This window comes from Phyllostomus discolor, chromosome 2, assembly GCF_004126475.2.
Source record: "Phyllostomus discolor isolate MPI-MPIP mPhyDis1 chromosome 2, mPhyDis1.pri.v3, whole genome shotgun sequence".
Taxonomy (NCBI): domain Eukaryota; kingdom Metazoa; phylum Chordata; class Mammalia; order Chiroptera; family Phyllostomidae; genus Phyllostomus; species Phyllostomus discolor.
The window spans coordinates 210,068,288-210,095,858 of NC_040904.2; the positions used below are offsets into that span (position 1 = coordinate 210,068,288).

The 27,571-nt window shown below is 59.3% G+C and overlaps 3 protein-coding genes across 6 annotated transcripts in view; 1 reads left to right on the forward strand and 2 right to left on the reverse strand.

The window, feature by feature from the left end:
* The first annotated feature begins 9,726 nt into the window (after positions 1-9,726).
* Positions 9,727-20,015, forward strand: MAFF (MAF bZIP transcription factor F). Of its 3 annotated transcripts, XM_036019622.1 has the most exons (4): positions 9,727-9,982; positions 11,252-11,258; positions 17,700-17,757; positions 18,378-20,015. In XM_036019622.1, the coding sequence occupies exons 3-4, from the start codon at positions 17,722-17,724 to the stop codon at positions 18,816-18,818; spliced, it is 477 nt and encodes a 158-aa protein (XP_035875515.1). In that variant the 5' UTR covers positions 9,727-9,982; positions 11,252-11,258; positions 17,700-17,721; the 3' UTR covers positions 18,819-20,015. The 3 variants fall into 3 exon arrangements, with proteins under 3 accessions (XP_035875515.1, XP_028388761.1, XP_035875516.1); XM_028532960.2 differs by lacking the exon at positions 11,252-11,258 and having other exon boundaries at positions 9,727-9,980; positions 17,693-17,757; XM_036019623.1 differs by lacking the exons at positions 9,727-9,982; positions 11,252-11,258 and adding an exon at positions 10,163-10,316 and having other exon boundaries at positions 17,693-17,757.
* A 1,754-nt stretch (positions 20,016-21,769) lies between these two features.
* LOC118499186 lies at positions 21,770-23,229 on the reverse strand. Its single transcript, XM_036019625.1, has 2 exons — positions 22,357-23,229; positions 21,770-22,310 (listed from the first exon to the last, which is right to left on the reverse strand). Exons 1-2 carry the CDS (start codon positions 23,197-23,199, stop codon positions 22,056-22,058), a joined length of 1,098 nt encoding a protein of 365 aa, XP_035875518.1. The 5' UTR covers positions 23,200-23,229; the 3' UTR covers positions 21,770-22,055.
* TMEM184B (transmembrane protein 184B) overlaps positions 21,823-27,571 on the reverse strand; it is a 44,952-nt gene continuing 39,203 nt past the window's right edge. The window contains exons 8-10 of one of the 2 annotated variants that reach the window (XM_036019624.1): positions 26,950-27,144; positions 25,067-25,087; positions 21,823-24,167 (exon numbers count right to left, since the gene is read on the reverse strand). In XM_036019624.1, coding sequence (XP_035875517.1) covers positions 23,926-24,167; positions 25,067-25,087; positions 26,950-27,144 — 458 coding nt within the window. In that variant the 3' untranslated portion in view covers positions 21,823-23,925. The remainder of the gene's footprint in view (positions 24,168-25,066; positions 25,088-26,949; positions 27,145-27,571) is intronic. The other variant, XM_028532056.2, reaches the window with a different exon arrangement.

The following is a 27,571-nucleotide window of genomic DNA, read 5'->3' on the forward strand; positions in this document are numbered from 1 at the left end:
TTAAATGAGTAGGTAAAGCAAGAGATGAAGTAGAGTGGTTATCAGGTAGCATGGAATAAATAAGCAACGGAAAGGAAGGGGCAAGTGAGCACAAGGGAATACATTCTGTAGCGCTTCTACTAGATTTTCCACCACAGGAGTTCAAAGTCAACAAGCTTCTCTCGAGGGGCTATTCGAGTTCCTGCAGCTACACATGTCCTGGAGCCAGGTGTCTGCCTTCTAGGAGCTCAGGGTCCAGAGGGTCAGCCTAAACCAAATCCCCTCCTGTAACAGTGGGGAGGTGTAACCCACCCCACCATTCTCTTGACATTGTTTCTGTAAGTGCTGGCTAATATGTAGCTTGTAGATAAACAGCCTGTTTGTATAAGAATCCTAGGAACTCACTTCAAAAGATACAAACTCTGACCTTCAGGCATCCCCAGGCCTGGAAGACTTGCTGACCTTCAGCCACGGAGCCAGAGTGACGTAAAGCCAGGATAAGTAAACCAGGATGACGCACACAGGACCATCGTTTGCCTTATTGGAATGGACTGTGCTCGTCTGCTCCTGGAGAACTTTTCAACCCCCTCCCTTGATTTCTTTGTTCTGCTTCCTGTCTCCCTCCTCATAAAAATCTCTGCCTGCCCTGAGGTGCTGAAATGGGCTTTGAGACAAGAGTCCCCCATCTCCCCAGGGAGATGGGCTTTGAGACAAGGACAAGGGTCCCCCATCTTTCCAGTGGCCAGCACCTGAAAATAAACCACTTTCCTTACACCCGCACCTGTCTCTCGAATTTGGCTTTCATCGGGGCAGGCAGCCGGCCCTGAGTTTGGTTACACCCCCTCAAGGAGTGAGACGGAAATGTAACTGCCATGCTAACAGGGCAATTTCACACTCTTACCCTGTTCCAACCTGACAACCACCCTGAGAAGTGCTAATATCACCCCCACTTTATAGATGAGGAGACCAAGGTTCCGTAAGGGGAAATGACCCCCAGAATCCTATGTCAATTAGAGGCAGACCCAGAATCAGGATCTGCCTTGTCGTCCCTTCCCCTAAACCGTGGAAGTCCCGCAACGTTCTCGGCATTGATGAGCAGTCGTGAACAAAATAGACGAAGGTCTTCGGGCGTGCTCGGTGCTCGCAGCCTGGCGGGGCAGGACCGTGATAAATGAGATAGAGAAGTCGAACACACAGGGTGTTTTGCTGAAGTCTGCAGGTGACATGTCGGGATGTCGGCGTCTTTCTTTCAAAAACAAGCTTGAGTGTTGAACCTGGGGCCCTGTGTATGAGTGTCGTTGCACTAGTCCTTCCGTATCTGTGATTGAACATTTTTATAATTAAAAAGTTAATTATAAACTTTTTATAAGTTTATAAATACAGGGGGGAAATACAGTGTGCTGGATATACGCCCTACAGTGAACACAGGGTGGCCGAGGAAGGCCTCGCTGAGAAGGGAGACATTTCAGGAAAGACCTGAGTGGTCATTTCGGTGGGGGAGGGGCGGTACAAGGGGGATAAAGGGTAATGGGAACAAACACAATGAAAAAAACTGGACTGAAGAAAAACCTGAGGCTGATGAGAGGGCGAGCCTCTCGATGACCCCAGGCAGAGTGTCCCTCGTCAGGGGAGCACTGGGAGCAAAGGCCCTGAGGCAGCCCCGTCTTGCCAGTCTCAGGAGAAGCAAGGACGCGAGCGTTCCCGGAGAGGAGTGAGAGAGCAGAGGCCAAGCAGGCAACGAAGCTGAAGGGCTGTGGGGGCCTGTGCAGCTCTGTGGACCGTCGCAAAGGTTGCGCTCTCCCTGGGACGGACAAGGGGGCCCATGGAGGCTTCCGAGCAGAGGAGTGGCCTGATCGGACGTATGTTTTGATGGATCTGTTACAGAACAGACTGTAGGGGCAAGGTGGAGGCTGGGAGGCCAGAGAGGAGACTCATGCAGACACCCGAGTGGGAGACGACAGTGTGACTGTCGTGCCGTGGGATTGTCACAGCTGCGGCGTGTGGCAGAGGGGGTCTGTGTCATGACAAAATGTGTAGGGCGGAGAGGGCGCAGTGAGGAGGCATCGCTGCTCTCCGCCCTGCGGGACGCATTCTGAGACGACGCGGAGCAGGGTGGGGAGACTCTCCCGCCTGCCACCTGCCCCGTAAACAAAGTGGGACTGGAGTGCAGCCACCCATTTGTTTACACACGGTGATACTCCCCCGGCGGCAGAGTTGAGTCATTGTGACAGAGACCATATGGTTCTCCAAGTCATTACTATTTCTATCTGGCCCTTTAGATAAAAAAAAAAAAGAAAAAAGAAAAAAATTACCAGCCCCTACCTCTGTTCTTAAGTTAGGTTTGAAAGGTTGAATAGGAGTTTGCCAGCTGGGTTAGGAGAGCAAGAACATTCCAGCGGGAAAGAACCGTATGGCCACGATGGGGTCGTGCGATGAGGTCGTGCGGATTGTTGGGGAGCGGCAGGAGGCTGGGCCCTGCTGGCACCTGGTGGGTGACCGGGCAAGCCAGCGGGCTCGCCGCAGGGGCGGGGCTCGAAGGGTCTCCAGGGCCAGGCTGCGGGTGAGGGCCTGGCCCTGCAGGCAGTGGGGCCCCAGAAGGGTTACAGGCAGGAAAGTGACATGGAAAAGATCCCCTCTGCGGCTGTGAGAGAGGTCGCCGAAGGGCACGGAGGTCATGAGGCAGCTGTGTCAATCCACGAATGATGTGGCTTCTGCCTGGATGCAGGGCCCGTGGGTCTCGTGCCCTCCTCAGGAAGGAAGTGAGCGCCAGTGACCTTGAGCTGCGAGGCAGCAGCCACGACTTCCCAGCCCAGAGGCAGGGGAAGCCAGTCCTGACCAGCAAAGACAGGATTTCCCCACCTCGGGGCTCCCAGGACAGACTGTGGCTGGAGGAGAGGCTGGTGCTCAGGACCACAGGGCCGGGGTGGTTTTGCCAGCAGCTGGCCTGAAGCTGAGGCCTGAAGCTGGGGCCTGAAGGATGGTGAGGGTGTGGGTGGACGGAGTGGAGGGTATTTCGGGGGGCGTGGGCCAGCCTCTCCGGATGGGAGTCCAGTGGGGGGCTCCTGGGGGGGTGGTCAGAGTGAGCACGACCTCCATCCCACCCTTCCTTTTCTGGCCTGGGCTTCTCGACCTCGCTTCAGTCTCTTCAGCCAGCAATTATGAAGAATGCACTATGTGCATGGCCTCCTGCCTGGGGGCTCGGGGACATGAAAGATGTCTGTAGTCCTGCCCTTAAAGTTCAAAATGTAATACAAAATCGCCCCAGATACACAGATAGTTGCTCACTGTGAAAAAAGCCAGGGGGTATGAGGCATGTAGGGCTTTCCTGAAGACATCGAGACGTTCCAGTGGGTCGAGTCCCAGGGACTCCGCGGGGCAGGACGGGCTGGAGAGGGCTAGGGCTGCAGCAACAACCCCACAGTCTCGCTGGCTTAACACAGGTTGATGTCTTTGTTCACACTATCTGTCCAATGTGGGGAGGGGCGGGGCTTCCTTTTATCCAGGTCACGCGGGGACGCAGACTTCAGGGGCTCCTCCCCAACTCGGGTGTGGCAGGGGGTCTGCTGTTGTGAGTTGGGGGCCAGCTCGTTCAGGTTTGCTCAGAAGTGAGGAGTGACTCATGCTCGCTTTTCATTGGCCAACGCATGTCACATGGTCGCACCTAACCTCAAGGGAGGTGGGAATCACAGTCCTACCACGTGGCCAGAAGGAGAGGAGCCAGAATAGTTGTGAACATACCAAGTGGCTCGTACATTGGCTGACCAGGCAACAAAGTTCTATTTTGTTAGTGATGACAGAAACCTCCGTGCCTCTGACCTCAACGGCAAGTCACATTGTCATACTCCCGTGCAGTCTTCAGCACAGAGGTTCCTAAACAATACATAAACTAATTTAATAAAGCAACACAGCCATATTTTTAGAGATTCCCAGGAGAGGGAACTGAGTGAGAGGAACAGGGGTCTATGGGTTCGGGAAGAAAGAGATTAGAGTGAGTCGGACTCTCTTGACAGTAAGTGGCAGAAACCCGACTCAGAGGGGCGTCCCTGACGGCAAGGTAACTGGAGAGCCTTCCAGAATCCATGGAAGAGATGACCAGCTAAACGCTAGAGGGGCCTCAGGGCGAGTTGGACCCTTCACGGCCTCCCTCCTTCAGCACGTCTACCTTATTCTCTTCTCTGGAAGGAGACACGTTTTTACCATCAGAAATTACTGACCTGCATCCTGGCTGGTATGGCTCAGTGGATTGACTGCCACAGCCTGTGAACCAAAAGGTCGCTGGTTCGATTCCCAGTCAGGGCACATGCCTGGGTTGTGGGCCAGGTCCCTTAGTTGGGGGCAGGTGAGAGACAGCCAACTGATGTTTCTCTCTCACATTGATATTTCTCTCCTGCTCTTTCTCCCTCCCTTCCCCTCTCTCTGAAAATAAATAAAATATTAAAAAAAAGAAAGAAAGAAAAGAGCCCTGGCTGGCGTAGCTCAGTGGATTGAGTGGGGGCTGCAAACCAAAGTGTTGCAGGTTCGATTCCCAGTCAGGGTACATGCCTGGGTTGCAAGCCATGACCCCCAGCAACTGCACATTGATGTGTGTGTCTCTCTCTCTTTCTCCCTCCCTTCCCTCTCTAAAAATAATAAATAAATAAATAAAAATTTAAAAAATGCTATTATCAAAAACTTTATAAAAAAGAAAAGAAAAGAAAGTACTAACCTTCTTCTTGGAAGGGCCCTAATTGGACCAACTTGGGTTGTGCCCACCCCCGAGCCAATCAGCTGTGGCCGGGAGTTGGGACCTATGATTGACGGCAGCCACAGTGAGCTCTGGCAGCCCCCAGTCTAGCCGGGGGTGGGCAGAGTCATCAGAAGGGAGAGAGAGAGAGCATGGCCCCCGGATCAGACCGGCCTGAGGTTAAGTTCTCTTCTGCCAGGGACAAGCCGTGTGACATTGGGCAAGTCCCTCACCTCTCAGAGTCTCAATCTCCTCCCCTAAGACACGGCGATGGTGCTATCTAACTCCTAAGACAGTGGGAGAGGATTAAGGGCCCCGAGATGCACCACACCCAGTATCCAACAGGGGTGGGGGGTGGGGGTCTCCCTGAACCCAACGTAACTCAGTCCGTTTCCTCCGCTTCACCATGGGGCCAATCCTACATGAACCACCATTCGGTGGGAAGGGCTTTGTACAAAGGAAAAGTTGGTTTGGTTTTTTTAAGATTTTATTTATTTATTTTTAGAGAGGTAAGGGAGGGAGATAGAGAGAGAAACATCAATGTACGGTTGCTGGGGGTTATAGCCTGCAACCCAGGCATGTACCCTGGCTGGGAATCAAACCTGTGACACTTAGGTTCTCAGCCCACGCTCAACCCACTGAGCTACCCCAGCCAGGACTGAAAAGTTGGGTTTTAAAGACATTGAAATGTGTTTTAAAAAATCCTTTTCGGGATGCTTGGTTTATTTAGCAGTGGGAGAAAAGAGCCCGGAAAACACAAACCGTGCAAACAAGCCCCAGGCCCTTACTTAGCACGGTGCCAGGCACACAGGAAGCATCCCTTAAACACAGACACAGTGACCATAAACAGTAATAGCGATAAGCAGTAACAAGGAACTGGTAGGGGGCCTGAGTCTGGGGGAAGCACCCAGAACCAGGTCAGCTGTCAAAAGGTGCTGAAAGACATTCTCCCCTCTGACCTCACAGCCACCCCGCAGAGGGGACCACAGGAGAGGCAGGACCTGGTCCAGCTTATGGAGAGCCCTCCTGCTGAGGGGGGCAGGGAAGACCCAAGGGTCCGGGAGCGGGGGCTCACAGGGGTCCAGAAACCACACCTCAGGGCGGGAAGGGCCTCCAGAGGACCCTCCGTGGGGAAGTGTCCGAGCCAGCCCCGGCCTCCCCCGCCAAAGTCCCACTTCTCGCCGCCTCGCTGTGTGGGGTGCTGTGCAGAGTCAATTTCATGTGAAGAAATTTCACTGTGGTTTGAGGCTGCTTCAAAACCACTGACCTAATACGACGCGCTCACAGCAGTTGAGGAAACCGAGGTCGGGGAGTGGAAAGCCCCGTACAAGGCGTAGCCAGAGGTGGGGTCTGAGCTGCAGATCTCAGCTCGGGTCACTGTTACTGAGCACCTACTAGTGGGCAAATCGCCTACTGTGGGCCAGGGTCCCGAAGGGTGGTGCTTGGGTGCTGTCTGGTGTTTCGGGCCCCAGGCAGGTGAACGGGGAGGGAGGGACCAGCTGGGCCAGTTGGAGTCCGGCGGGACCGTGCTGGCAGAGGGCAGCTCCTCCCCAGGAACTCTGCAGGGTGAGGCCGGCACCGGCTGCGCGTCGCCCACCAGGGCTGAAGCAGATTGCTTAGAGGACGAGTCCCGGGGACTCCGGAGAACGCATCTCTCTCTAACCCAACAGTTGCTGACCACCTATTTCATACCAGGCATTGTGCCCAGCGCTCAGGTGTGAACACGTTCAGTTGTTTCACAACCCATGAAGTAGGCACTGTCAGCACGCCTGGCTTACAAAGGAGGGGACTGGGGCAGGGAAAGGTTAAGACACTTACCTGGTAAAGGGTAAGAGCTAGGATTGGAGCCCACAGGCTAGTTTAAGAGCCCCTCCTATATAGCCCCTACTTTGGAGAAGGAAAAAAACAACTTTTATTAAAACAAACGTTGCAGGAATGATGAGAACATCTGTGTGTTCTTCTCCCAGATTCCCCCAATGTTAATATTTTATCACATTTTGTATAATCATCAAACTGACTATTCCCTTGTTTAGGGAGTATAACATGATACTCCTTGTTCAGAAACACACCCGTGTGTGTTGCCTAAAACGGAGGGCGTTGCTTACATGACCACAGGGCAGCGATCAAAGCCAGGAAATTCACATTGAGGCGGCACTCTTATCTAATCTGCAGCCCTTGTTTGGATTTTACCGATCATCTTAATAATGTCCTTACAGCGAAAGGAAATCCTGGATGACCCACTGCAGGCAGCGGTCCTGTCTCCTTTACTCCGTTGATCTGGAACGGTTCCCTGTCCTTCTCCCTCCTGATGCCGCCGTTTTTTAAAGCGCACGGCCCGGTCACGTTGTAGAACGCCTCTCAATGTAAATGTGTCACACCTTTCCCCACAGTTAGATTCATTGTATGAACTTCTGGCAGGGACGCCAACGGCAGTGACGTTGTGTCCTTTTCAGGGCATCGTTTAGGAGAAAGACGTCTCGGTGAGTCCCACTACCGGTGATGCTAACAGTGGGCCGCTAGTTAAAGGTGGTATCCGCCAGGTTTCTCCACTGCCGGGTTACTATCTTTCCATTTGTAATTTAATAACTGCCTGTGGGGGCAATACTTTGGAACTAGGTAAACATCGCGTTTCTCATCAGGACTCTCCTAACCCTTGGTGGTCTCACTGGGATCCATCGATTAGTGCGGTGGTTGCCTAGTGGTCGGTTTCTAACTCCATCATTCCTTCTACCAGCAGAGGGGCTTATCCTTCTCCGTATTCATTCGTTTATACGTATGGACCCCTGGTGTCTTCACTCATCCAATCGCTTATAATCCATCATTGCTGTCATTTCTTTTGAAGCTGAAACCGTCCCAGACTTGGCCAGTAAAAAAGCCCTTCAAGCCAGAAAGCTTCCACTTTCAAATATGACATTGCACCCGTGCTCCTTGACCTTGACCAAACAGGGAGCCACACCTGTGGGGAACAGTCCCTGATGGGTGGATACTAAAGTGCTGACAACCTAATTCGGGGATGGGAGCAACGGATTTAGGCAGCATGGCACTCAGGGGTGTCGTGTGCTCTGAGGGGGATTAGTTCACTAGTTGAGCACCTACTATGGCCTCAGCCCTGGAGAAGCTCATAGAGTGTGGGGGGCAGGGGGGACCAACAATCACAAATATGCAGTTTCTAAAATTGAGAGCTTTTATGCCCCACGACATAACATGATTGGTTCTCATAGATATGTAAACATAGTGCGCATGGGCAATTTGGGGGGAGTTGGTCAGGAGGGATTCGGTGCCAGATAAAGCTGCCTCGTCATCCCTGTGGGCCAGTATGCAAACGAAACCCAAGGCCTCGGGGCGGGGAGGGACAAACGTCACAATCCCCGGTGGACCAAGGCTGGGAGCAGGAGAGCATAGCAAGGGCTCTGAAGTCAGATTACATTCCATCGCGGGAAGGGGAAGACTTGCGGGTGGGCGGGGCTCCACGCGCAGGCCTCTGGGCTGGGGAGGCCCCGTTCCCTGGGCAGTAGCACGAGGTAGGTGGTCTGACGTCAGCTGCACGGAAGAGATGGCTCTTGGAGCGACGGCAGGCACTTCAGGCAATGGGAACAGCAAAGGAAAGAAAGAATACGTGGCCGTACTCCCCTGCTTGGCCCCCAACGCCGCCTCTTCTGGGCAGGGCTCAAGGCACTGAACACACCCCTCCATCTACGCTGGGCCCTACGCGGTTGGGCATAACCCCGAACATCTGGACCAGGAACCAGCCAGGCCTGGATTCGAATCGCAGTTCTTGTACTTTTCAAGCTGTGGGACTTTGGCAAGTCACTTCAGCCCTCTGAGCCCCCACTCATTTATTTCCTCCGCATTGTTTTCTCAGCCGAGGGTGTGTCCTGGGTTAAGCACTGCCCTGGGCACAGGGCGTGGAGTGGGGGACAAGACAGAGAAGACTCCACTCTGACGAAACATCTGATTGAGGGGGAAAGACACCAAATAGTAAGCAAACACATAAACAAAACGATGCCCTACGGAGTTATTGAGGGTATAGAAAAACCAGACTTTACAGGTGGGGGCCCCTTCAGCCGGGAGGTCAGTGACATCTGAGCTGATCTGAAAGATGAGAGAGAACCAGGCAGTGAACAGAAGAGGAAACAGCCAGTGCAAAGGACCTGTGGCAGGAGTGAGCTTGGTGTGTTTGGGGAGCAGGGGTGAGGGCAGAGGGGCAGGAGGTGAGGCCGGAGAGCTGGCAAGAGGCCAGATGGCTCAGGGCCCTGTAGGCCAAAGGGTGGAGGGTCGTTTATGTTCTAAATGCGCAGGGGGGCTGGAGAGAGGATGGGAGTGTACGGAACTATCCGATCTTTGCTTTGAGAGAAACACTGTCTGCTGTGTGAAGAAAAGCTGGGGAGGCTATCAGCAGGCTGCTCCCGGGGGGCCAGGTAAGTTGATGGTGGCAGACCGCGTGGTGGGACTGAGGGTAAGGAGCGGCTGTCAGGCGCAGAATCGGATCGGAGGCAGAGAAAGGCCGACCCCTGACGCAGGGAGGATGGGATGGAGCAAGGCCCATGGGGTTGGGCTTCAAAGCTAAGATGGGGGAGACTGCGAGTGTGGGTTGCCGGGGTCGGGCTGACATCAGGGGGTGGATTTTGTCTGTGTAGAGAGTGTCTGCCGTCCCCATCTGGCACCCACGTGGAAGGGGCAGTGGGCACTTGAATAATGAGTCCAACTCAGAGAAGCGGCTTCGCTCTAGAAATACAAGTTTGGAGCTCAGGGGCACGTAGATGGCATTTGAAACCACGGGATGGGATGAGATCATCGTGGCAGAAGGTGTAGGTCGAAAGAAAAGGTCTGGGACTGCCGACTGTAAAATGAGCCAAATGACACCTTCACCCACACGGCTTTCGCGAGGAGTCACGTGAACGCCACCAGCCTAATAGAGATTGCGAGTCCTGGGGCGGGGCCTGGGTATGGGCGGGGCCTAAGTGGGCGGGGCGGGGCGGAGTTGCGGAGCGCAGAGGCCGCTCAGGGAGGTGACGTCACCGCATGACTGGGTTTTTATGAATGAAAGGAATCCTGTGAGTGAGTAATTCCGGGAAGCTCGCCTTACAACTTCGCAGCGGCCTCCCGCGCCGCCCGCCCCACAACAAAACTCAGCCCGTCGCTCTCGGGAGCCAGGTTCAGAGCGACCAGCGGTCGGGACCGGAGCGGAGACGGACCGGAGCGCGGGCTGGACGGCAGCCCGGACGGCAGCGGGACCCGCGCGTTCCAGGGGCGCCAGGAGAAGCGGATCCAGAGCAGGGTGAGGATCGTGGGTCCGGGACGGGAACCGGCGCGCGGGGCCCGAGGCAGCGGGGTCTCCTTGTCCTTGGTACGTGCCTGGGGCGGGGCGCCGGAGCCGGCTCAGTCGGCGCTCCAGTGTCCCCACCGCTCGGAGGGTTGGCGGGAGGGGAGGGGCAGCAGTCCGGGGAACGAGTAGGGGCAGAAACAAGCTTGGCGGGGTGCGGAGGTGATGGGCCTCTTCCGGGGGCGCCGGCCTGGAGGCAGCGAAGCCCGGCAGGAAGGGGCATCGCGGGCTGGAGAGCGTCAGCGTCTGCCCAGGCGGGGCCCGGGGCGGTGTGTGCACGTACGTGACTCGGTGAGAACAGTCCCTGGACTGGTGCCCGCAAGCCGGGCGTGCTCGGTTTGTTTACGCAGGGCGTGTGTGCGTGTGTGTGTGTGTGTGTGTGTTCCCTGGCCTGCGTCCTGAATATCCTGCCTGATGCGTGTGCGCGAGGTGTTCTGTGGAGGGAGGGAGGAAGGGAGAGAGGGAGAGGGAGAGAGGGAGAGAGAGAGGGAGAGACAGACGGAGAGGCAGCCACGCTCTCCCAGGCGGTCGAGAACCCTGGGGCCTGTGTAGCAGCGGTGCATACCCTGGGAGGAGTGTGCCCAATGAGTAAATTCGGAATAGGGACCTGAGCTAGGGAAGCGGCTCGATTTGTGGTCACACGGGGGCTGGGAATTCTCAGGCTGTCCCCTTTCCACAAGCGGCGCGCTGGAGCAGCCCCTGCCGTCACGGAGTTTCCCAGCGCTGGGGCCATGTGACCTCGCTGTTTGTCCCCTGCCCTGAGCCTGAGCTTGCAGCCACAGGGTGGGACACAGTGTCAAAGACCCCGCCCCCCAGGACTGGGGATGAGGCAGGTGGACCCTCTGGCCTGTCCTTCACCCTCAGGGTCGCCCATCCCTTCAGTCTCTGGAGGAAGTGGACCCCCACAGCAGAGCGGGAAGGTAGGAAGGAATCCTGGGCTTCCTCCGTCTGGTGGCTACTGGGGCTGGTCCGGGTTCTGGAGCTCATACCTGCTGGGTCTGGGAGGGTGAGACCGGAGGACGGGGTGGAGCTGGTTTCTGCCCTCCTGGTAGTTTCAGTTACAAGTGGGACTAGTCTGACACACTTGTTGATGGCCGGACCTGAGGATCTAGTTGAGGGACTGGGCCAGCGGGACTTCCCAGAGTCCTCATCCCGGGGAGGCATGGTCAACAGGTAGTGGGACAGGTGGTCTCAGTGCACAAAGGGCTAATGTGTGAGAGGTGGGGCCCACCCTAGCCCTAGATCCCCCATATCAGCTCTGCAGAAATCTGTTTAGCCCGGCAGCCTGAGAGATGGGCCCGGGGCTAGGGATTCCTGGGTTCTATTCTGCCCTCCCCTTCTTCCCAGCCACGGGGCTATAGAATCCTGGAGGGTGGTCAGTGGAGCTTGCTGGGATGGAGAACCAGATGACCTTTTAACTTTGAATCTCTGAGCCCCGGTGAGTTCTGCTACTGCAGTGGGGAACCTCGGTATCCCCATCTGCGGCAGGAACTCGGCGACATCCAGGTGGCAGGATGGGGGTGCAAAGGGGGAGGTACGGCAGCCTCTGCACACAGGCTTCTTCCCAGGAGAACCGTGGGAGAGAACACAGAGCCAACAGCCTCAGGTCAAGGCCAGGGGTGTCCAGGAATGTGTGGGGTTCGAGGAAGGGAGGTGGGCATCAGGAGCACAAGAACCAGTCGGGCCCACCCTCAAAGCTGGGCAGGAAACACCCCTGAGTAGAGCTGGGGGTCAGAGGGTGGCTCAGTCACCGGTGGGAAGCTGACGCTGAAAGCCTCGACCTCCCACTGGGTCACACCTGGGTCTCCACGAGGGCCTGGGACCCCACGTGGGCTCCCTTGGCCCCTGTGCCTCCCTCAGTCCTGATGCTTTTAGCCTGCGTTGCCAGGGGCCCTGCCACGGACCAATGCTGGCGATGAGACCGTGAGCAGACCAGGTCCACGGCCTGCCCTCTGGGAGCTTATAGTGAACGAGAGGGGGCATCGTTGAAGGAAGAGCTGCTAAACTGCAGACCAAACCACAGCGGAGCGGGGTGGTACGAGAGGGAAGTCCCTGTGGCTTGCAAGTACACAGCACAGGCACACCTCATGTTTTTGTGCTTTGCTTTTAACATTGCACTTTGCAGATACTGTGTTTTTGACAAACTGATGGTCTGCAGCAACCCTCCATGGGGTGAGTCTGCCGGCGCCATTTTTCCAACAGGCTCAAATAATGGTCAGCATCTTTCAGAAACAAAGCCTTTTTTAAAAAAAAAGATTTTATTTATTTATTTTTAGAGAGGGAAGGGAGCGAGATAGAGAGAGAGAGAGAAACATTAATGTGTGGTTGCTGGGGGTCATGGCCTGCAACCCAGGCATGTCCCCTGACTGGGAATCGAACCTGCGACACTTTGGTTCGCAGCCTGTGCTCAATCCACTGAGCTACGCCAGCCAGGACTTGAAACAAAGCTTTTTTAAATAATGTTCATTGTTTTTTTTTTTAGACACAATGCTATGCACAGTTAATAGGCTATAGTATAGTGTAAGCATAATTTTTATATGCACTGGGAAGCCAAAAAATTCCTGCAACTTGCTTAATTGTGATATTTGCTTTATTGCTGTGGTCTGGAACCACACCCAGAGTATCTCCAAGGTAGGCCAGTAATAGGGCTTCAACTTACCTAGGGTAATCAAGGAAGGCTTCCCCGAGGAGGTGACCAGTGAGCCAGGTTGTCAGATGGAGTGAGTGATGATGGTCTGTGAAGCCCTAAAGGGCAGAGGCTGTGATTCACCCTTGGCCTTTCAGGGTGTTCAGGGCCTGGCTCCATCTACACATAGTAGATGCTTCTTGGCGTTGACTGATTGAATGAATGAATGAGCACTGGGGGTCCAAGAGGATCCTGGGAGATAGTGGACAAAGAACATGACTAAGGCCTAAAGGCCCCACTGTGTGGGCTGGGGGAGGGGGGTGCCTGGCATCACAGGGTTTTGAAATGGGCTGAACATAGGTTTGCAGATTTGTGTCAGTAATGATTCTCTGACAGCCTTGGGGAAAAACAGATGGTGGGGTCAGAGGTGGAGGCGGCAAGACTAGAAGCCAGTGAGGAGGCAGCTATGGTCATAGTTCAGCTGAAAGAGGAAGTGGTCCCTGGCTGTGCAGGTTGAGCAGAGGAATAGTCAAAGCTCATAGTCTCTGAGTTTGTTGTTCTCATGCCCCCGCCTCCAGGAAGCCTTCACTGATTTCCTTTGTATCTCTAGGATCTCCATTCTGCTAGTGGTCCTGGGGCTCCGTTCCAAGCCAGAACCTGACACTCTAAACTCCAAGAGTGTCAGGCTAGAAGGTACCTTAGGCTTGGTGGGGGTCTGGCCTGTTGGGAAAGCGAGGCCCCCAGAGAGGGAACGGCGTCCCTGGAGTCACACAGTGAGTGTGAGCGGGCCGCAGAGCTGGAGCTGGATTCGCAGGGCTCCTGCTTTCCTGAGGGGCTGAGCCCTCCCAGCTTCGCTCCCCTCTCCAGCAGGGAGGAGGCTCCACCAGTGCTGGTTGCCAAGGCCCGGGAAAACACATTTTTTCCCTCTGTCCTCACAGAGGAAGCAAAATGGTTCAGCAGCCAGAGAGGAGCCCGTGCCAGCGGGTGGGTGGGCCGACTGCAGGATGTCCCTGGAATGGACGGAGGGGGGGCAGGAGGGAGAGGACTGTGGGAGGTCTTGTGGCTGCAGACTGGGCGGGGCAGCTGTCAATCTCCCAAGAGTAAGTTTAGTCTCCATGCCTCCGAAAGAATGTTAGGAACCTGCAGCCCCTGGAGGTTGCTCTGCAGGCCTCAAAGGGAAGAAGCTCTGTGTGCGTGTGTGTGTGTGTGTGTGTGTGTGTGTGTGTGTGTGTGTGTTGTGGCTGGCACTGAGGAAAGAACCCTGAGCTGGGGTTCAGGACTCCTGGGTTCCAGCCCACCACTGCCACCAAACAGCTGCTCGGTTGTCTCAGTGACAGAACAAGGAGGTTGGATCAGCCACTGTCTCAGGCCCAAGGTCTACCCACCATACCAGCCAAGGCAACCCGGTGGAGGGTCCGGCTCCGTGGTTTAGAGCAGCCCCTGGCCTGGGGCTGGAGGCTAAGAGCCTCTGGTTATCAGAAAGTTCCCCCTTCTTGTGACTTTCTGTGATTGCCTGACTTTGCTGACCTAGGGACATTCCTGGGCAAACATGAGTGTCTCAGCTGACATCCAGGATGTGGGCGAGGGGGCTGAGGCTAGACAGGAGGAGGAGGAGGAGGAGGAAAGGAGAGAAGAACAGGTTCAGAGCCTCCCTAGGGCCTAAGAGTACGCAGAATCAATCGCAGCCGGCCCAGTGGGTGGGGCCTTTAGTCACTTTACAGCACAGGGGGAGGGGGGAAGGCGAGAGAAGCCAACCATCTGCTGCTTCTGGCCTTGTCCAAGCCACTTGTATTTTACACACCGAAGTGTGTAAAATACACACTTCATGTGTATTTAACCCCACTTTACAGGTGAGGACACCAAGGCCCAGAGAGGAGAAATGACTTGTCCAAGGGGCCAAACCTCCGAGTTTTTGCATCAGCCATAGCACCCAATGCTCAGCACCCAGCACCCAACAGGCTCTCAGTTAACCTATGTGGGGAGAGGCTTACCCCCTCCCACCAGGTCTCTCTGGATCACCCAGATTGCCGGTGTCACCTAACACCCACCTCCCCCCATAGCCGGCAAGGTGGCCTGGCTGTCTGCACGCGGTTGCCCATCCCTGGCAGACCCCACAGGAACCCTGGCACATCCGAGCGTGTGGCCTTGGAGACTGGCCAGTCCGGCCTCCTCTCCAGCACTGCCCCCCGTTTTAGCTGTGTGACCTGGACTGCTCTACCAACCTCTCTGGGCATTATCTCGCAGGGCTGTTGGGAGGACCAGGATTCGGTGGTCAGAATCCCCCCCGACCTGGGGGCAGGCAGCCACTCACTTGCTGTGTGAGTTCAGGCGAGAGACGTCCCTCCTTGGGTCTTCTCCTCCCCTTGCGTAAAGCCAGGAGGTGGGGGCCTTTCCTGTGCGACCCCAGCCAGTGGGGAGATGCCGGGTAGAAGGGAGGCCCCAGTGATTGCTGCAGGCCTGGCCCCTCCTGGACAGACTCGGCTTTTCTCATGACCCCTCAGAGGCTCACTGACCTCTACCCTTGGCTCCACCAAAAGTCTGAGAGCAGGTGTTATTTTTACAGACATGTGGAGACCCAGAGAGGTGGGGTAGCTTGCCCAAGGTCACACAGCCTGGCAGACAGAGATGGGACTCAACCCTGGGCTTGACTCTTAATCCAGTGCTCCTCTCCTCATTCCCCACGCGGGACCTGGGGGCCAGGCATCCTCAGGACAGAACCCCTCCTGCTCCTGTCCCCCACTCCTCCTGGCATCTGGTACCAGCCCTGCCATGCGGACGCCGGGGAGCAGATGAAAAGGAGGGAGAACTGGAGATGCGGCCTGGAGGTTTTCCTCTCCATAGTGTTCACCTGGGCTTGGGCTTGGCACTTGCTCTAGACGCCGACAGGCTAGGGGACGGATGGTGTCAGGGACCGTCCCCGTGCCCCCCTCCCTGGTGCCTGCTCTCTGCCGGGCCCCACCTGGTGGCCTCAGAACCCAGACCTGCCTTGGCCCGGCTCCTGCTCATGGAGCTCCCTGTCTGGCGAGCAGACAAGGGAACAGACTGTTACAATGCAGGGGAATGCCTTAAACAAGCCCTAGGGGCCAGGGAGGGCTTCCTGGAGGAGGCGACGTCTATACCCAGAGCAGAAGGATGAGTGGGAGTCTATCAGATGAAGGAGGGGAGAAGTGTCACAGGGTGTGGGGCGGCCCAGAGGCGAGAAAGCGTGGGGTGGGAGGAAATGAAAGAAATTCCACGTGGCTGGAGCGCAGCACAGAGGTGGAGGGCGGTGGGAGGTGAGCCTGAGAGCCATGCGGGGGGGCTTGGACCCTGCTGCCCCCAGGGTGGCAGGGTGCCACAGCATGTCTGCATCTGGGTGACGATGTGGTCAGACTCACGTGGTAGAAAGACCTTCTGAGCGCGGTGTGGAGGGTGAGCAGACAAACCAGGACCTCCCTGGGGGGGGTGTTGGGGGGAGGTGGCCTGCAGTGAAGGGTAGCACTGCAGGGTGGGGGGTGGATGAGGGCCTCCAAGTGGTGTCTGTGACAACAGGCTAAGGTCCTGACTTGGGACTTTCTGGGCCTCAGTTTCCCCCTCAGCTCTACCACAAGGGCGCAGGCGGCTCCGAAGACCCTCCCCGCCCCTGGGCCAGTGTGGCCGTCTCCGTCAGGGGACCTCTGGAAGGGCCAACTTCCCTTTCCTGTGCCAGTCCTCGCTTCCCTCTGGGCGTCAGATCCCCTGGCCGCGTGGGCTGGAGGGGCTGGGGGATTTCTAAGAAACCCTGGACTGTCCCCACCTCGGCCTGAGTCACGCTGAGAATTCAGCAACTGTTACTGGGGCTTCTGCTCTGTGCCAGGCACCGCTCTGAGCACTGGGGACACAGCAGTGGACAGGACAGGACCCCTGCTGTCCAGAGCTGGCCTGCTAATGGGGAGGCAGCCACTGACCAGATAGGTAAAATGCACGTGGGGGATAATAATTACAATACACAGTGAGACGTGCCATACAGATACAGGCGGTGGGGAAGGGAGGGTGTGCGCGTGCGTGTGGGCATGTGTATCGGCGCTGAGTGAGAACATGAGGTTTGCAGAGAGACCCGCAGGACGAGAGGAAGCACGCTCTGTGGCTATTTAAGGGAAGAGGGTGTGGGGCAGGTGGGAGAGCGGCGCACGGGCTCCGGGGAGCCGTGTGTGTGGCAGGTGTAAGGCAGCGGGTGCAGCTGGAGCGGGGGGAGGGAGGGGGAGCGAAGCAAGAGCTGAAGCCAGGCATTTGCTGAGGCCACATCACCAGCGCCTCATGGGCCGCTGTGGTGACTCGGGCTGTAATCCAAGTGACCTGGGAGCCCCAGGAGGGTCCTGGGAGAGGCGTAACATGAGCTGACTTAACACACGGCCACCCGGTATCACTGTGGGGAAACCGAGGCCCAGAGAGATTCACTGACGTGTCCACCGGAACCCCACCACTGGTGAGTGGGGCCGCCTCTGAAAGGCCCCAGGGTGTCTGGTGCCCAAGTCCGTGCACTTTCCATTTTCCCACCGTGTCTCTGCGAGACGCCTCGGCCACCACGGTCTGGAGCTGGGTTTCGGCTCCTGCCCAGTGAGGCCTGACGGGATGCCGGTCTCCGGCCGCCCTCCTGCCGCCCTCCTGCCCCCTCCTCCTCTGCTCCTCACCTCCATCGCATTCCCAGGGGATCAGCAGAGGAGGAGTGGGAACTCTGGGAGACGGTGCCTTTCCCAGCCCAGAGCAAGGACCCCCGGCCTGCAGAACGTACCCTCCGTGTCTCCCCAGTGCCAAGCACATGCCAGGGCGGTGCCAGATCTGCTCCGGGCTGCCCCCAGGTGGGGAAGCTTTTCCAGAACACAGGCCTGAATGAGGGAGGTCTGCAAATACTTGCAGCAGAGGGGACCGTTAGGAAGGTCAGCACACGGGGATCCATGACAGGACACCAGGGGGTGCTTCGGCCAAACAGGCCTCTCGGAAGAGGGGCCCTGAGCAAAGATACACACGAGACACAGCTGCCACGGGAAGACAAAAAGTGACCTTGGTCTCCTCTCTCCCCTAGGTCTCGGCCGGAGGGCGCCTTCCGCCACCATGTCTGTGGATCCCTTATCCAGCAAAGCGCTGAAGGTGAGGAGGCGGCTCCTGTCCTTCCCAGTCCTCCCCGCCCCACCCCCTGCCCCACCCCCTGCTGCACCCCTGCCCAGGCTGGGCTCCCCATCTCCAGCCCCCCAACTCACTTCCCCTTCAGTACCTAGAATCCCCAAGAGCCGCCCAGCAGGCATCAGACATTCATGAGGTCACGGCTGGAAACCAGGAGACCGGGCTCTGGTCATGGGCTGTGCCCCCCACTCCCCCCCCCCCCCCCCCCGGGCAGGTCACTTCCCTTTCTGTACCCATCCCCCCATCCGGACAGTGCCCACCGGGCTGCAGGAGTTCAGAGGCGCTTTCCTGGGCTTCTTTAGCTGAGTCCGAGCCTGGTCGCTCGCTGCTGGGTCAGGATTTGAGCTGAACTCTGGGGTGGCCCCTTGTGAGTTCTGATCCTGGTTTGGCCCGGTTTCCCATTTGCGGGTACCTGCCCCACTTGGAGGTCTTGGAACAAGCTCAGCCACCACCTCTATGCCTATGGCGGGGGAGGTGTGGAGCGGTCCCCAGCACCCGATATATGCCAGGCCCCCGGCTCATGGCCCACAGGCAAGGGCGCGACCCTGGGCCTCGGTTTCCCCATGCATCCACCGTGCTGCCTGCAGATCAAGCGCGAGCTCAGCGAGAACACGCCACACCTGTCCGACGAGGCACTGATGGGGCTGTCGGTGCGCGAGCTGAACCGGCACCTGCGTGGGCTCTCGGCCGAGGAGGTGACGCGGCTCAAGCAGAGGCGCCGCACCCTCAAGAACCGCGGCTACGCGGCCAGCTGCCGCGTGAAGCGCGTGTGCCAGAAGGAGGAGCTGCAGAAGCAGAAGTCTGAGCTGGAGCGCGAGGTGGACAAGCTGGCGCGCGAGAACGCGGCCATGCGCCTGGAGCTCGACGCCCTGCGCGGCAAGTGCGAGGCCCTGCAGGGCTTCGCGCGCTCGGTCTCCGCCTCCCGAGGGCCAGCCGCGCTGGTGGCCCCCGCCAGCGTCATCACCATAGTCAAGTCGGCTCCGAGCCCGGGCCCCGCCCCAGGCCCCGCCCCCGCCGCCTGCTCCTAGTGCCCGCTGCGCCCGACCACGCCCCACTCCCAAGCCACGCCCCCGATCCCCAATCCCTTTCCGACCTGCCTGAGCACAACCTCTGTCCCCAGGTGCCATTTCTCTGCAGCCACCAGCCCCTGTGGTTATCACAGGTCCTCTCCCCAGACCCTGTCTTCCTCGTGCAGCCCTTGACACGGGACCTAATAGCCCTGGGAAGGGGTGACTTTGGTGAGATAGGAGGTAGGGTGGGGTTGTGGTCAAGGGTCTCCCTTGGCTGAAAGTTCAGCCTTCTTAGGCTCGGACGGTGGGATACACGGAGCGGACGAGGTTACAGAAGAGCCATCGAGGAGAAGAGGGCCACCCCTCACTTTGTAAACTGTGTGCTCAGATTGCGCCAACGGCCCCTCCCCATCTTCCTGGGATGCAGCGCTAGGTCCAGCCCCGTAGTTGTCTCGTGGGACGCTGACGCTCCCACCTTGGCTTCGGGCCTGCGGAAATCACCTGGTGAAGCCCAGTGAACAGGTGGGGGAACAGGTCTCCCGTGGATGGGCCGCCTGTGCTTAGTGGTTGAACTGGGTGTCCGAGCCAGGTTCTCCCACTGCTGCCTGGAGATCCCCGGCTGTGGTTGTCGTGGGGGACGGTGGGCTGGGGCTGAATCTGGTGGAAGGGCCTCTGCGGCCTGGGAGACAGCGGTGAGCCAAGGTAAGAGAAGTAGAGGGAGAGAGAAGGTGACTCAGAGGGAGGAGAGGGAAGGAGCTGGCCAGCCAGAGAGAAAGGGGAGATGAGAAGGCAGATCCTGTGGTCTTACGGCCTGGGCTGAGGGGTCCCCACCGCTTCCCTGTGACTGTCCACCCGGGGTGGGGGCTGACCACGGCCACTGATTGTTCGGGGAAGCCCAGCCCCCCTCCCCCTCCCTCCCCACTGTTTATTTATTGCACGGATAAGTTATTCTCTCCAGCCGGAGCCCTGGGGACCACCCCCTGGGGAAAGTGTCATGGGGCCCGGAGGTGGACTTTATATTTTATATCTGCAAATAAATCACATTTTATCTTATATTTAGGGAAGGCCGGATAGCAACAACCAAAAAAAAAAGTTTTTAAAAAAATTGCCCGGCCCCCAGAATTTATTTATTTTCTGACTTACAGTGAGCGAGCTACCCGCCTTCTGTATTTTGTAGACTCTGAATAAAGACAAGTTCTCTATTTCCACAGTGAAGACGTGTACGGCCTGATTACTGGGGGGCGTTCTAAATGAGGGGCCCAAGATGGAGTTGTGCTTGCCCACCCCAAAAAGGTTGCTCCAATTTGCAAATCAAAACTATGCTGTCCTGGCCGGTGGCTCAGGTGGTTAAAGCATCGTCCCAGACAACAAAAGGTTTCAAGTTCGATCCCTAGTCAGGGCACACACCTAGGTTGTGGGTTTGGTCTCTCGCTGGGGTGCGTATGGGAGGCAACTCACTGGGTTCTCTCTCTCTCGCTGATGTTTTTCCCCCTCTTCCCCCCAGTTCCTCTTTTCCTCTCTTTAAAATCAATAAACATATCCTTGGGTTCGGACTAAAACAACAAACAAAAAAGCTATGCACCATCACTACCAGCTCTTGCGTGGGCTGGGGGTGGGCTGGAGGTGGACACCTGGGCAGGCAGTGCCCCAACACCTGTCCTTCCATCTGGTGCCCGAGCCAAGGACCCACCTGGGGGGGTAGGAGGCAAAGCTGGGGCCACAGTGGAACGTAGGTTTAAGTTTCCCGGGCATCTCCTCAGTGAAAACACAGTTGCCCAGAGAGGAAAACTCCCCGATTGGAGTGATCTTCCCAGCACTTTCCACCGAGGTCTGATTTTCTGCAGCCAAGGAGCAAACCCTTCCCTCGTGTTCAGGAAGGCACCGGGAGGCGGGGAGAGGCGTGGCTTCCTCAGTCCCAGCCCACAGGCCTAAGATGCACCTGTGGCCCATCCCAGGCCCAGACAGACGGGGCACGTTGCGGCTCAGGGAAATCGGGGTTTGAATCCACGTGAGCCTTTTCCTAGCTGTGTGACTTCTGATGACTTATTTAGCGTCTTGCAGCCTCCGTTTACCCATGTGTACCAGAGAAGTACTCTGAGGGCGCAGGTGTGACCGGCACCGGGGCCTGGAGGGCTGCGGGCTTGAACACACAGTAAAGCTTTACAAGAACGCGCCCCTGCAGCGAGGGCTGCTGCGGGGCTGGGAATGGGGGTGAAGACGGCGGGGCCTGCGCAGTGCTGCGAGAGGTCACAGAATGTGACGGTGGGCGAAAGGCCCAACCCCGGGGCGGGGGGCGTGGCCCACAGGCCGACCTCGCCCTCCCAGCTGGAGCCCACGGTCCTCACCGAATCCTGAGATGCTGAGCTCAGCCCTGCGGAAAAGACCGCGGAAGCGGCAGGAGGCTGAGCCGAGGCTGGGAATTTCCCCCGCCCCCGCTGCATTCCCGAGCGCCTAAGTCAGCGCGGCCAGCCCCGCCCCCCCCCCCCCCCCCTCCGCCAGGCCCGAGAAGGCGTGCTGAGGTGGCGGAGGTACCTGCCCTGGTGCGTAGGGGCAGTGCCCGCTGCCCAGCAGGCTCTGTTCCAGGACTTGCTCCTAGTGGGAGGCACAGAGGGTCCCACAGTGGAGGGTGGGCTCGGGGAATCACGGGCAGTTTGGAAAGACGACCCTAGGAACTTCTCAACTCCCCTAGAGACACCTGCAGCAAGGGGGCTGCCCGTGGGCGGGGAGGGTGGGCGTCAAAGCCGCCCCCATGTCATGCTGGCCATGTGGGGAGGGGGTGACACGGTCCGCTGGAGGCCTGGACCCCGATTTTAGTCTCTGACAACATGGATCCCCCCATCACCTACACGTTACATAGCAGAAGGGCCACGGTTCCCCTAAAACACCCCTGCCCACACCACAAAACCCACCCCCAACACACCCGCAGGGGCGGGAAGAGGCAGGAAGAAAACCTCACCCACAGGCAGAGCAGATTTCAATACAATCTATATTATCTCATATATATATCCCTCTCACTTCGTGCGCTCACTCCTGTCACGCACTGAAAATGTCACGGAGACCAAAATAGAGTGGCTTTCCGGGGGGGCTCGTGGCAGTCGTAAGCGATACAAAACTAGGGGCTCTGTCTCTCATACGTCATACAGTTAATTGTTCAAGTATTTTGTATGTACAAAGAGCTATTCTATCAGGAAAAAAAATTAAAAAAAAAAAAAAGACGAGTTAGGCTACGAATCCTAGGAGGAAGGGGTAGCGTGGTCAGGCACGAGGCCCCGGCCCCATCTCCCCGGGCGGCCGCCGGTGCCCTGCCGCCGAGCTGGAGGGCAAGCCAGGGCGGGCAGAGGCCGGGGGCAGGGAGTCAGCCGCACACTTTGGCCTGGAAGGGGGATCAGGGAAACTGATTCGAGGGAGGAAGCGGTGGGAGTGGGGACAGACAGAGGGCCTTCTCGGACAGCCTGCAGCAACCCGCAGCTCGGTACTGGCTGGCCAAGCCCACCAGACAGGGGCCCAGCGCTGGCCTCTGGCACCTCCCCAGCAGGCTGCTGTCCCTCCAGGGGGCTGGCTGGCTTGGTCGCAAGGGCCAAGAGCCCGGAAGGATGACTGGGACAGAACCCCCACTCGACCCTCGGCACAGCTCGCTCCAGGCGTGGCTGGAAGGAGAGAGGTGCCACAGGGGCGTTCCGGAGCCACAGTCGGGGCCCTCCTCGCTCAGCCTGTCCCTTCCCCGGGTTGTGCAGGCAGCCCCAGCCCAAATGCCACCTGGGGATGGGACACCCAGCCTGTACACGCAGGCATTGCCCGCTGAGAGTGAGCCCGGCCTGCACGGGGGCTCCGGCCCAGGGAAGCTCCAGGGGCGCACACCGTGCAGAGGTGGGCAATGGGCAAGGGCAGGGGATGGGCGGCCCCAGCCACCCCCGAGGCCTGAGGGCACTTGGCCCAGCACTGTAGGACCTTCTGAGTGCCAGCAGCTGAACAGGGGGGCGTCTGGGGCAGACCGAAGGCCTGGGGAGTGGGAGCTTTCATGTGTGACTAAGGCACAGAAGAGATGGTGGGCCAGGGGACCAGAGGAGGAGGACGCCAGGTCCCGTGTGGCCCTGGGGCCAGGGCCCTCTGCGCATGCCCCGGCCCTCCGCCCTCCCCCCTCCAGAGCTGTGTCCTCCGGAAGCTGGTCTGAAAGGTAGAGACTCAGAATCCCCCTGTGAAGTGTGAGGGAGGAGCCCCAGCAACAGACCGTGCCCCGGCCCAGGTTCTGCTCACTTGGCCTGGGAAGGAAGCGCGGAGCCCCCGACCCTGGGAGCGAGCAGGAAGGAAGGGCTCTGTCCAACAATGCTCTCAAGGAGACAGACCCCAGGGGGCAGTGTGGGCTGCCGGCTGTCCTCAGCAGGCCCGGAGGAAGGGGCATGAGACAGGCAGAGGTGCAGCCACTGAGAAGACACCCAGGGGGCTCGGGGACGCCCGACTTGGAGAGGCCACGTCGACAGAAGAGGGGCGCAAAGGCAGCTGAGCACCCTGCCCAGTGGGCCTGTGGCTCTTGGCATCTGGCTCTGATCCGGGCAGCATGCCAGGCAGGCCTGGGTCAGGAGGGGGTTCCCAGCGGATGGTCCCTCCTTCTGCCCAGGTGAGGCTAATCTAGCATCAGACAAGGGGCGACAGGGGAGGGGACAGGTGGGGAGAGCTGTATTGCACGGTGTTCAGGGGTGGGGCTGTGAGTCTCGTGGGGGAGGGCAGGGACCTGGGGGCAGAGCCGAGAAGACTGTGGCTGCTGGTCCCCAACATCAGCGTCTGGGTCCGGGGCACAGCTGGTCCCGACATGCTGCCACCGCAGGACAAGCCACAGGGGCATGGGAGTCGCTCGCTCCCAGGATCCTCTGCTCCTCGCCCCGGTCCTGCGGGTTTGGCCTTGTATAAATGTTCCTGAAGGCTCGAGGGTGAGCCTGGGCTGTTCCCTCAGCAGACAGCGACGGGCTGCTCCTCTGGAAGCGATATGTGAGTGTCTCTGGTCCAATAAATTAAAGGGCAACGCCGAAGCCGTGCCAGCTTGCCTCCCGGCCCGGACGTGAGGCTGGAGGGGGCACCCCCTGCCCGGGGCCGAGGTACCCATCCTTCCCAGCGGCCGCCACCGCCGCGCCTAGAACTCGTCATCAGAGCTGAGCAGGAGAGTCTTCTCGTTGTCGCGGGCGCCGCCGAGGCTGTGGGAGCGCGCCAGGCCGTGCGCGCCGCCGTGCCAGCTGGGCCCGGGCTCCAGCGTGGACTGCTGCGTGTACTGCTGGTAGGCGGGCGAGAAGTTGTGGATGGCGTCCTGCACGATGTCGTGCGGGTTCATGGTCTCCTTGAGGCTGCTGGAGATGCTCTTCATGGGGGCGCAGCGGCCTGCGGGGGCGGGGGGCGGGGTGAGGGGCCTCGCTGGCAGGAGGCGAGGTAGCTCAGCCCACCCCAAGCCCCGGGCCGCCCCCACTGGGCTGTGTCATCCAACCACCCCCTTCAGGGACAGAGAACAGGGCCCTGCACGTGGGGGGTGGGGGGCGCAGGCAAAGAAAGGGCCCCTCTGGCCGGGGCACAGAGCCGTGCGCCCCCGAAGGAAGTGGAGGCGAGCGGCCACAGGGGCCGAGTCTGCGCCTGCGGGACGGGCAGGCGTGGAGGCTGACGCGATGCAGGCAGTGAGCCCGGAAGGCCCCAGGGAGGCGGGCCCAGGCTCAGTATCGACTGAAGGCAGGAGTGTTGGGGAAGGGGGCTTGGGGGCCAGGGGTGCCCAGGCTCCACGGGTGCCAGCCGCGCCACTGCTCCCGGGGGAGTGGACCAGGGACCTGCTCCATCAGGTCAGACGCGGAGGGCTGCACCAGCAGAGGAGGCCCCTCTCTGGACGGGCAGGAGCCGCCTGCCCTGCCGCGCTGATCTAAACTCCCTGTGACGGACCGTCCCGCGGGCCCAGGCCACAGAACTGGGAGGCGCGGGATGAGCCCAGCTCGCACCCCGGTCTTCAGACTCAAACTCGCCTGCTCTCTGCACCCTCTGCCGTGGGCCGAGCCGAACGCCCCTGGTTTCCCGGGAACGAGCGCTGCGCCCCGGAACCAAGCAGGGCCGATGCCGGGACAGCGAAATCTACAGAGGGTGGCCCTGGGCAGGCAGCTGCTCTGGGCTCTGCCACCCAGAGGCATCCGAGGGGAAGCAGACAGGGACACAGAGAAGCAGCCAGGGAGAGAGGCATGCCGGTGTGACAGGGACCAGGACTGGCGTGCAGGACAGACGTGCAGACCGAGAGCAGGACCTACCGTAAGGACCATATGTTGGCACTGCCCGTGGCCAAAACCGGGGCAAAAGCAGGGTAGGCGGGGGAGGGGAGAGAAGCAGGAGAAATAGAGAAGACAAGAGACAGCTGAGTGAACACCACGTGCCCGCCACCGAGGCCAGCGCACGCTGCTCGCTCGTGCCCCCACCGCCCCCAGCCCTCGGGCCCACCCACACGCAGGCCGCCCCAGCTCCCTCCCAGGGCCTGGGCGGAACATCCACCTAGGAATGACTCCTTGCGTGGCTGGGTGGGGCACAAATGGGGGGCACCAGAACGGTGGTCTGAGATCAGCCTCCCGCCCTGAGTCAGGACCCCCAGACCCTCACTCCCCCTCAGGCTGGGCTGGAATTGCTAAGCCCGTGCCCTGTGCTCTACAAGCCTCTCGCCACCTCACAGACAGGAAATCGGGGCTGGGGTGGGGGTTTCTTGTGCAGGCAGCTTGGCGGGCAGAGCCGGCTCTGCACCCACGCCTGGCTGGAGGGCTGAGGGCTGCGAGCTGCGGTTAGCAGGCACACAGCTGGCCAGGACCAGCTCAGAGGGCAAGGGTGAGCAGCGGCTCTCCCTGGCTGGGCGGGGGTCCCTGCCAGAGCGGACCACTGGGGGCGTGAAGACAGCCCAGGCGCCCGCTGAGCGCCGCGGCAGGGCCACCACGCACATAAATGGTTCCTTAAACCCTTTTAAACCTTCGCAGGCTCCAGGCTGGCTTTCCCAAGGGCACAGGGTCTGTTGGGACCAGGGACGGTGTTCCTCAGATCCTTCCAACTGGGGCCTTGGGGGGAGGCAGGCGCGCTGCCAGCCGGCGGCGGTGAGCCACGGCCAGCAGTGCCTGGCCCTGAGTAGGTATGCGGTCAAACACGGGAAAAGCGCCCTGGCCCCAGCCAGCAAGCGCATTGGGTAAACACGGTTGGACGTGCGAGTCGGGAGGCCTGGGGTACAGTTCACGCCTCTGGCAGCCACTCAGGCATTTTGAGGCCTCCTCCCAACCAGGGAAAGGACTGGGAGGTCGGGGGTGGGGGTGGTGGTGGAGGAGCCCAGCCGCAGGCCAGCTAGTGCCTCTCTATTCCTCTCCGTACCCAGCTCCTGGGGCCTGTGATGGGCATGGGGGGGTGGGCCTGGGGCAGTGGGCTTCCTGTCTCCAGCCACACAGGAAGGGAGCTGCAGCGGCCGAGCTCCAGCGCAGAAGTGTTAGACCAGGATGCTCCCCCCCCCCCCCCCCCCCCCGCCCCGGCCCTCCCACCTCCTTCCACCAAGCCAGGCCTTGCCAGGCCCCTCTTCCTGCTCCCCAGGACTGCCCTCCCTGCCCAGCAGCGGCCAGAGGGAGCCCCGCCCCCAGCTCTGGAACCACACCCCGCCAGGCCCCGGCCCAGCCCAGTCACTGCAGAATCTCCACGGTGGGGCCAGACACGGGCTTTTGAGGCTCTCCAGGGCGCTCTAATGCACAATCACAGTTTCCAACCTCTGCGCTAACAAAGACGAAGAGCAACAGGTGTAAGAGGAAAACATACATAAAGATGAAAAAAGCTGTTCAAAGCTATTATCATCTGAGTCTGTTTCTGAGAAGTCATCAGGTTAGAGGAAAAAAAAGAACCTCCGAGAGAGAATTACAGGATAAAGCGGATAACTGAGTTCAACCCCAGGAACCCTTAGGAACGCATCCACTCCACTGTCTCTGCCCTGACCTTCCCAGGGGGTCTCCAAACTCCAGACCTGCCGCCAAAGGGGGGCCTGGCCTCCAGGCCACACCTACATGCAGCCCGGGAGTTCCTGAGCCCCCCGTGGCTGCAGGTCACTGGGGCAGGCAGGGCCCTGGGCAGGGCTGGGCACGCCCCTCCCGCTGGGGGTCACGGCCGGGACCGGGGCTCCTACCTTGCGCGTCCAGCCTCTTGTCGGCATAGACCTTGTAGGTGAAGGCGTGGCGCAGGGCCAGGGCCGCGAAGAACATCTCCACGCAGATGATGAAGTCCTGGTAGCCGGCGGCCACGGTGCCCTCGCCCACGGACACGCGGGCTGATTGGATCTTGGGGATGGCCCCGCACTTCTCCAGGATGGCCAGGAGCATGCCTGGGAGGGGTGGGGGGGTCGGCTGTCTGGCCCAGGCCGGACCCCCGGCCCAGTCTCCCACCCTCCGTGCAGCTCCCCGCACCCCAGCCAAACGCCAGGGTGGGTGGGAGAAGGGCAGGGCCCACAGCTGTTCCTGCAGGGGGGGCTGACGACAATGCCAAGGCCATGGAGCGACCCCATGCACCCAGCTCCTTTCCGGCCACCAACACTGAGATGGCACCGACTAGCGGGTTCCTCTTGGTGCCCTCTTCCGTGAAGCAGCCCCACCGAAGCTCCCATCAAGGCCCCTGAGGGCTCAGACTCCTCATTCCCTGGGTGCCTGGTGGACGGAGCTCCAGGGGGGGACCAGCCAAGGACAGCCCCAGGGCCTGGGCCCCAGAAGCACCGGGCATGGCAAGCAGGAGGAAAGGGACAAGGTTCAGGCGAC